A 9,341-nucleotide genomic window follows, 5' to 3' on the forward strand; every position below is an offset into this window, starting at 1 on the left:
TGTTTTAGGTAGGGTAGATAATCTTTGATGGAAGAAGGATGGCATGCTCTGTATCTCGGAGATCTGCTAGCACTTTTGTATCTTAACCAAACCAGGCTGGTACAAAACAAGCCCAGTTCACCACATCTGCACTGTTTAGTATAATCTGTCCATTTTACTAATAGAACTTAGATTTCCTAGTCAGAGGGAGCGATATGGATTTCCTCACCGATAAAGGGGAAGGGAATGCTGGTATGCTTTTATTGAATTAAAAGAGCTGAAGTGATACTAAATTAAATTCTTGGTAGTATTTACATGAGAATCAACTACTTTTACTAGTTGCAAAACAGAACAGCAAAAAATGTCAAAGCAAGTCTCCTTCACATAGACTGGGATTGTATGACCTACTCTATTGTTATTGCTTTAAAATATTGAATTTGCTGGTTCAGACAACTCTGAGGTTAAATTCACAAAGGAATTTAACAGGTTGCAGCGTTCTGCGTTTAAAAAAAAAAAGTTTAAAATCACAAGTAAGATATTTATTAGGCACTCGGGTGGTTCTGTGAGGGAAAGGGGGCAATCCCATTATGTCCGATAATCAGGGCACTGTCTGATAGTGCAAGACCTTTCCTAGTTCCCAGGAGAGAGATTCACTCATCATTTTCACTAAAAGGGTTTGAATGCTGTTCACCCATTGCAGCCCCTGTGTAATTCCCACTCGTTCTAGCTTAAAAGTGAATTTAGACACAAGCTACTACAGATCATCAGATTCTCTCTGAAATACACAATAATCTGGCAGTTAGGACATAGTACTGTATCATGGGGCTTCATATATGGTAATGAGGTTAACATTCAGCAGTGTAAACAACTGAGCAGTGGTTTTGGGCACACCCACTAGCCAAAATTTACTGGGCTAGTCACAGGCTTTGAGCATTGAGCAGAAGTACCTTCTTGTGGCTGTAACATGTTCGTTCTTTCCAGAAGAAACCTGTACCATAGGGCTAGCTTTAAGGACAGCCAAGATGAGTCAGTTCTTACAAATTAACTACCCAATAAAGTTACTGAATTGCTTTCATGCATTAGGTCATATGTGGAAAAGAGGTTCTCATGCAAGCCTGTGTTTTTTAGAAAATAATAGAATAATAAACTAAAGCGCATCCTTTTAAGAAGACAATGGACCAGGAAAGAGAAAATAAGGGGAGTTAATAGGTATTCAGCATAAACTGTAAAGTTTTGTTCCAAGGATAATTCAATCCTCATATTTTGAATTAAGAAATAAAGCTTGAAGTTCTACTTCGCTGCTGGAAGAAACATGTTACAAGGAACACATTTTATCACAACTTACTTCTGTGCAAGTTGAAGGGCTGCAGCCTGAAGTTATGCTCTTCATTGAACCTGCTCTCCCACGGGAGAAAGCGAAGAACACATTCATCAGCACTTAAAAAAAAGTGGCAGACATTTTCCTGAGACAGGAAGGGACTGTTGGGTGAACATTGAGCAGCTAATGAAACTAACTCTCAGACTGCCTAAGAGTAATGCTCCAGCAGTCTGACAAAGCTTTGTTCTGTGACACAAACACAATAAAAAGAAATCCAGAGAAAGTGGCAGAGATGAATATTAATCAACCTCGTGTTACAGCTACTCACTTTCTTCGCAGAAAATTTAAGCTCTGAATGATTGCTAAGCTGGTAGAGTTTAGCAATCTTCTGAGGACTTCATTACTGCCTCTATTATTACAGCTTCTGCTTTAAGAAGGTCTTCAAGATCAGGTCTGAGCTAACTTATTTTAAGTTAAAAGAGTGTGAATAAAAATAGCTTTACTGTGGAAGTAGAAGTTTCCTTTTTAAGTGGAAGTTGTAGCAATTCATCTTTTCTGCCCACTCAGTGAAAAGAACTGACTAGATTTGTATGAGGAAGTTCTAGTGTAAGTTAGTCTCGCATCTTTTATTAATGCCATTGCTCTAGAAACAGATTTGTGCTATTATCTGTCATTTACAATCAAAAACTAATTGAGAAGTACTGTAGTCTTTAGAGAGGTAGTAAAACTTCTTTGAGCTTGAATATCCCCAAAGCTTGTAGATTATGTTAATTCATGCTACAGTTATCTTCTGTGACTAAGAATTAATTAGCCTTGACACTATCTACAAATCTTCAGGATAATCAAGCTTGAAGTTATTTCACTACTTCTTTTAAAGACTACAGTAAAAAAAAAAAATCAAATCATTAATTTTTATAGTCTTTCCTTTACTTTGTGGGTAAGACTTCACCTGTTGATGTTCCACTGGTGCCAAAAATGCTGGAAGCACCAGAGGAGCTACCTTTCCTCTTCTCCTGCTCCTATCGTCTCGTATTCCTATGCACTGTGTTAATAGTTTATACTAATTCTCTCCATTGCTGCTTTCCACCTCAAGCTCAAATCCTTACCGACATTGTATTTGCTTGAATTAGATCGTGTGTCTTTCTGTAGCTAGCTGTAAAGCTCATGCTTATCGACAGCTTTAATCCAAAAACAGGCTTCTCATGCAAAAGTCTACAAGCATAAACCTCTGTTCTGTAAGTCACCACTACGCCCAGCACGTGCTCCACATCCAGACAGCTTGGCTCATCGCATCAGGCACGCTGATGAATTTGCTAAAGCCACATGCTTGCACAACAGAAACTTAGGCAGCTCTCCCTATACGTTTCTATTTTTGATGCTTCCTATTTTGTCGTTTTCTTTAAATAAATCCATCTAGACACAACATAACTGCTCAGTTTAAAAACTACAGCATCAAGTTAAAAACATAGTCCAGCCAGAGGTATCTTCCTGTTACACAAAGGTACAGAAATGAAAAAGGGATTTAGTTTCATCCAACCAGCCCTAAAACTTCAGGTTACAGACAAATAATTAGGGCACAGAGCATAAGCGAACAACAAAAAAGAGTAACCAAACACACACACTGAGGGAAGGACAGGAGAGTAAGCTACAGAAGCTGACTGCCAGCACTATCTAGCAACAAACATATGGAAAAAAAAAAAAGCCATTGATAGGTATCTGCATTAACAGACTTCTGTTTATAAACGTTGAAAAGTTTTTATTTTATAGATAAATAGGATGGTGATTTTTAAAGTTAGGAAACAACACAACTTAAAAGCTCTGACTCCCAAAGATACAAGTCAGAGTTTATAGTTTAGTCTTACTCCAGCATATTAAGATGGCAGCTTCCTCCTTTTCATATTGCACTTAGAAATTAAAACCTTCTTGTAAAGGCTACATTGTTTTCAGGTCCTAGCACCAATGCTGGCATTTGAAACCAGTGTCTCAAAGTATCTTCCAAATGCAAACTGAAAGTTTAAGGTGTTAAACTGCCACACTTAAACACAGCAACACTGAAAATAGTGTTCTCTTTCCAAAGCAAGAAAAAGCTGACACTCTCCAGGATTCCCTTAAAGTAGTCAGAAATGGATTAGCATTTATGATGATCAGGTACCAACAATCACATACCATTCAAATTATAATCGAGGAGTTTAGTTCATAATTGTTTCGGGCCTACTGCATTTGAAGAGGGTATTTTGTACCGTTTTCACATTTGGAAGGTTACTTCCATCATGGCCGGCTCAAAAATTTAGTTATTCTAAGAAGAAACAAAAAAGGACAAGAAGAAAGAAGAGATTCGATATTATTCAAAATACACAATCTAGCAGTTAGCATTAAATGCTATGCCAAAATAGCACTGAAAAATAGAGGTTGAAACTATGGTAAGAAATCTCAGGGGAATTTCAGTACAACTGAAGAAATTTGCATTCATTGCAAGAAAGAGAAGAAGGTTTCTTACTTCTTCAAATTTCTGGAAGAAACATGGTTATCTGTCTTACAACCCATTTGTATCATCTCCCCAACCTAGTACCAGTTAACTTTCCCAAATCCAAAGTTTTTCCTAATACATCAGTGCTCCCAGAACATGGTTTTGCATCACATCCAGAGTGAAATTAGAATGGTAGTAAATTCCAATCTCTTGTAATTTTATAAAAGGAGATTTCTATAGATAGGAGAAGGAAACGCCAATTAAATTTTGTACAGATTATAGGCCAATGCCAGCATAAGATGCTTCTGACATCTCGGGAAAAGAGTTTAAAGCACCAACCTCCAGGCCCATGCCGCTCCTCACTGGCTACCTACTACAACGCAGTACTGTTGCGGTCACTGAAAAAAAGTATGTTGCCTCAGGAAAAAAAGTACCACCTTTTTCCCCTTTAAAGTTTGCACAAACTTTATTCTTTGCTTCCTGTATTTATATCTAAACTTATTTTTAAAAAATTCATTAAAAAACAGCACTGATTTAGATATTAATTACTTTAAATGAAAAAAAGAAAAAGCAAAGAATTGTGTTAAGTGCAGCTTTTATAATCATGTTCTGATTTTTTTTCCTTTTACATTTACCACAAAAGTAGTATCTTTTCATTGATTTTACTCCAAGGAAAAACAAAGGAAATCACTTTTTTTGCACAGAGGAGTAAAGTCATGGACCAGAAACCTATTTCCCCACAGGACGTTTCAGATGGAGTGTTGCGAATTTGCATCGTTAAGGCAAAATGAGGAATACTTCCATCAAGTGTCACATAGGGTTCTCCCACTCTGGCCATTCTGATAGACCCATATTTAAAAACCTTTGTAGTTACTTTTTTTTTTTTTTTAAATAGAAAACAGTCACTCTCTTCATTGCTCAACAGTTTGAAAGAAAAGGCTCTTTCCAGCCTTCACTCAGAACTTCAGTCTTGTGATTAGATCAGGCATATGCAATTGCTTCAAAACAGCTATGGAAACTAGAAGTAGAGTTAAGTGTCAATCAGTTGTAATCTACTGATCTGATTAGAGGCCTTCACAAATGTTTGATGACGATTGCAAATAACAGCCAAGCAGATAGGAATGATGCAATACCCAACAGTTTTGGGGTCAGCTCTTGTACAGGAATAGAGGAACAAGAACATCTGTAAATATGGTATTAAAAATATTATAGTCCACAGCCAAAAAGGCAAGGATAGCAGTCGTACTTTTAAGGAGTGCGTCCATGTGGTTCCTTCCTGTGGTTCCTTGGGGTGTTGCTGAATGTGCTCCAGTGCTAGTTTGTTGTAAGTCTCGTTGATTTCAAAGACGTAATAAAAAGCTGCAGCACTTGCTAACAAGTACAACCCCACACCAATCCATCCCATCCTCTGACGGAAGTTCATCATTCTCCATGCTCTGCACCTGGAACAAAAGGTGACATATACATTCACTACAGCTTGGAGAAAAAGGGGACACAGATGAAGCTTGTTTTTTATAAGTTAGCTTTTATAACTTTTCATTATACGTTAGTAAATGCAGCACACGCACCCATTTCTGATTTCTGAAGACCCGAGTTCTCTCTACATCAGAGAAAATCATACTACTATGACAGCAACAGGCTAACAGTAATTACATACAATGCTCCATCGATGGCTCTGGCTTGTTTAGTGCCTGCTAGCTACCAAGTTATCCCAGGCTAAAGTCAAGTACTGACTGAACAAAACAGAACTCATGAATTGGTGAAGTTACTTACCCCATCTGCCTTCAGTGTCTCTAGCCGCAGGGTGGGGATAATACAAGACTTTGTATAAATACGGAAAGTTTGTAAAGTTCTTTGACGTCTGCAAGACAAACACGCTGCTAGCCAGCCAGTAACAGGAGCATCACTGCTTGTTTGCAGTGCAGCAACATCCAGTTTTATTAAGCTCTAGCTGAGTGCCCACCTACGAACCATACAAAAGGATGTTTTCAATTTGAACACGAGAAGATATATACTAAATGTATTTGTAGCCATTTGCACACATGAAGTTACTTTAAGTGTGTTACTTGAAATACTAACTGTATTTCTGCTCTGCCTGTGTGAACAGTTGCAGTATGCCTTCTGGAAGAAAGGAGTTGAGCATCTCTACTAGTAACTGACTCAGCGCAGAACAAACCAGACACCAGTCAACTGGCACTATTTGGAAAAAGCACAAATTTTTGAAACACCGCAGACACTACTGGGCTCCAATTTAGCTGCTTAAGATCTCTGGCTGGTTCTATAGGTCTATGTGACTTAAAACACTCTTCAAACCAGTCACAAATGCTCTAGCTGAAGTACCTCTGCTCATACCAAGAGGTCATCACCACCTTCCCTCAAGATAGCCCTTGGGCAAGGCTGAGAGAACCACAGCTTCACTGCAGCTGGTTAGAGTTCTCCTAACAAATATGCTTTTTCAGACTGTTGGGGTTTTACCTTTCCTACCTTTTTCTTAAGTGATAAGATCAATTTATGTAGTACTATGTTAAGAAAATATATCAGGCTTTAAAAATACTAGGCAGAAATGCTTATTTAAGGATGATTTATGCATACAGAAAAATAATTATTAATCAAAGCATGAGACAGTTTACCATAACTGATAAAAAAAAAATTGCTACACCTTTCTAAATCCTCCTCCCTGAGACCAGACTAATCTGTCTGGTTAGCAATCTTAAAAAACTTCCTAATTTTCTGTATCTGAAAGATATCCTCAATCCTGGCCTGACAGAACCTGATCAGGGTTGCCCTAGAGAAGTTGTTCTGGCCTTCACACTTTACCGTAGCTAAAACAGTAAAACACACAGTGACAGTAAATACCTGAGAATGCCATTACTTATGTCTGTGACAGCAATTTGTTGTTGGGCTTATACTTCTATATAACTTAACAGCATGTTTCCCTTTAATATACCAAGTTAATACTTTTAGTAGGAAAACCTAAAAATTTGCTTAGGAAGCTGTTAATCCACTGGGTAAAAACTTAAATTCCAGAGTCTACATTTACCCAAGTCACTGTTTTTTCCAGTAGTTCAGCATTTTAATGATGGCAAACAAGTAGTCGCCTTCCAGGAAAATAAATTTTCAAAACCAATGCACATTTTGAAAGCACACTTGTAAAATTGCAATAGACTTAAAAAAGGTAAGCCTCAGTTGTTTTTTTCTCCTGCCCTTGCTGGGCAGCAGGGGCCAGAAGAGGAGCTTTAGCTCTGGCTTACACCGAGAGCGGCAGAGATAACACTTAAGTTTTCTCGTTCTTATTTTCCGTTTCGAGGCACTATTTTTACTTGCAGCTTTCGGAGGTACCCGCAATAGTTACCAGAACCCCCCCGCTCCCCATTCCATGGGTGCCCCGGGGCTCTCCTCCCGCAACAGGCCGCGCGAACCGGCCGCCGGCGACACCCGCAGCCGTTCAGCCCTCCCGCCAGCGCTCGACCCGCTCTGCCAGGCAAACCGACGCCGGCAACCCCTTACCTTCCTCCAGCGGAGAAGGAGGGAGCAGGCGGGCAGGCGGCCCCGCTCCCCTCACCCCGCGCCGCCGCGCCGGGAGGCGGAGGGACCCGCCGGCCCGCCGCGCCGCTGCCGGCCCGCTGCCATCGCTGCCCGGCCACCGCTCCGGAATCGCGGTACTTCCGGCATGGGGACAACTACTTCCAGTGCGCGCCCATCTGCATCCGGTGCGGGGCGGGTTGGCTGGCGGCCATCTTGGCTCGGGCTCGCGCCCCTGTGTGGTGTGGTTGGCCTCGCCCAAAATGGCGGCTGGAGGTCATGGCGAACTGCCTGTGATCGCTGCTCGTCTGCCTTATTCACCCTTAGCTTACTGCTGTGCGGCTGTGGCTGCCGGCCTCGAGCCGCCGTCGTTTCAGCGCTAGTGCAGCTTCATGGGGTGGTGGAGGAGAGGCTGGGGTCACGTAGCCCAGCCCAGCCACGGTGCCAGCCTTCAGTGTGCCACAGTGGACAGGCCTGTGCCCTAGTGGCCTGGCACAGCACTCACCGTTTCCCGCGCTGCCCATTTGAGTGCGTTTGTTTTAATGGAGCAGGCATGATAGGAGAGGAGAAACTCAAGCAGTTGCATTTTGACAGTTAGCAGCGTTAGCCAGGTGTGACGTGTTGAGGGATGTACCAATGGAGACTTAAATAGTGGAACTGTGTCCCAACAACTGACATATATGTTCTTAAAACCGATATATGTTTATATATAAATATGTCTTACTGGCATATTGAATTAAATTATTATGAAATACGGTACTGGGAAAAAGCCTTCAATGAAGCCAAAAGATGATCTAAATTGCTCCCAAAAAATCTGATTTGGTCAGATGTGTGCGGTGCACTGAAGTGTACCACAATGGCATTTGGAAAGTTTGCCTGTGGAGAGTGAAGGTGTTTCAACATTTGTCTGAATTCAGTAACTGTTTAACATATGTTTCCTATGCTAGTTAAAAGAATTCATTAACTGCATAGCACTATATGTAAAATGAAAACTTTAAAACTTTTTACTAAATAATTATCCTGGAGTCATGAGAAAACGGCTGTTTTCTCATACTGCTGCTAGGAGCTGTTGTAACTTCTTTCTGAATTTCTTCACAAATTGAATCAACTATGAGTGAAATGGATTTCGAATCCATTTGATTTGTCAAAACCTTGACCGTTACTCTCCGTTAGTGTTGGGAATGACTGACTCATTGGCAGTCAGCGCTGAATTCTGTCCTCTAAAGTTACAGAGAAGCAGTGGTGGCCACAATTCACACACATCTAGCTCTAGTTAAAAAGAAGGCTAAAAGAATTTAGAAAGGGACATCAAATAAGAAATGAAAGATGCTAAAGCAATAACGTTTTTTGTTTGGGTGTAAATAAATACATACATGTTGGATTTTCTGCTATTTTTCTTGGGGGATGTACTAGGTGCTTGTGAGGCAGTATATAAAAACTGCTGCAAAATTAGATTTATGACATTTTATCCTCCTGCGTTTGGTGTTTCAATGAAAAATGTTAGAAACTAGTGTTTTGGATTATATTTAGAACTGCTGATGACTCAATGCGTGGTGGTGTAAATGTCATTGGAGAAAACTGCCACTGTTGAAAACCCACAAAAGTCAGAAATAAGTTCCCCGGCACAGAGCAACTTCACCTTAGGCCATGCTGCTTTTTTTTTTTTTTTTTTTTTTTTTTCTTTGATGCTCATTCAACTAAAGGCTCAAAGACGTGTATCTCCTTGGCCACTGTGAGGACACTAGATGGTGCTCGACACCACAGGCAAAGTCAACCTTTTGCAGGGCAGGTGAAACCCCAACTCCCAATTCAGAAGTTTTGCACTTCAGTTGAATGAGGGTTTCATTGTCTTTCGTGAAGTGCTGGTGAAAGATGTAGGTGTGAATAACTACATACAACTAATTATCCCTGGGACACTGCTGTTGACTGAAAGCCATTCTTTCCCTTCTTACAGGTGGTGAGGTCGTGGTTGATCTAGAAGTGAATATCGCTCCTGTATAGCTGACAAACCTTCTACACAAGTATGGCTTTATTGCATTTTCTTCTATTGGGGTT

The 9,341-nt window shown here is 40.4% G+C and overlaps 1 protein-coding gene across 2 annotated transcripts; it reads right to left on the reverse strand.

Moving 5' to 3' along the window:
• Positions 1-2,922: 2,922 nt before the first annotated feature.
• LYSET (lysosomal enzyme trafficking factor) lies at positions 2,923-7,391 on the reverse strand. Of its 2 annotated transcripts, none has more exons than XM_082484745.1 (2): positions 7,272-7,391; positions 2,923-5,206 (listed from the first exon to the last, which is right to left on the reverse strand). In XM_082484745.1, exon 2 carries the CDS (start codon positions 5,188-5,190, stop codon positions 4,795-4,797), a length of 396 nt encoding a protein of 131 aa, XP_082340871.1. In that variant the 5' UTR covers positions 5,191-5,206; positions 7,272-7,391; the 3' UTR covers positions 2,923-4,794. The 2 variants fall into 2 exon arrangements, with proteins under 2 accessions (XP_082340871.1, XP_082340870.1); XM_082484744.1 differs by lacking the exon at positions 7,272-7,391 and adding an exon at positions 5,538-5,628.
• Between the last annotated feature and the right edge of the window lie 1,950 nt (positions 7,392-9,341).

Source organism: Vanellus vanellus (genome assembly GCF_965231255.1).
Source record: "Vanellus vanellus genome assembly, chromosome: 6".
Lineage (NCBI taxonomy): Eukaryota > Metazoa > Chordata > Aves > Charadriiformes > Charadriidae > Vanellus > Vanellus vanellus.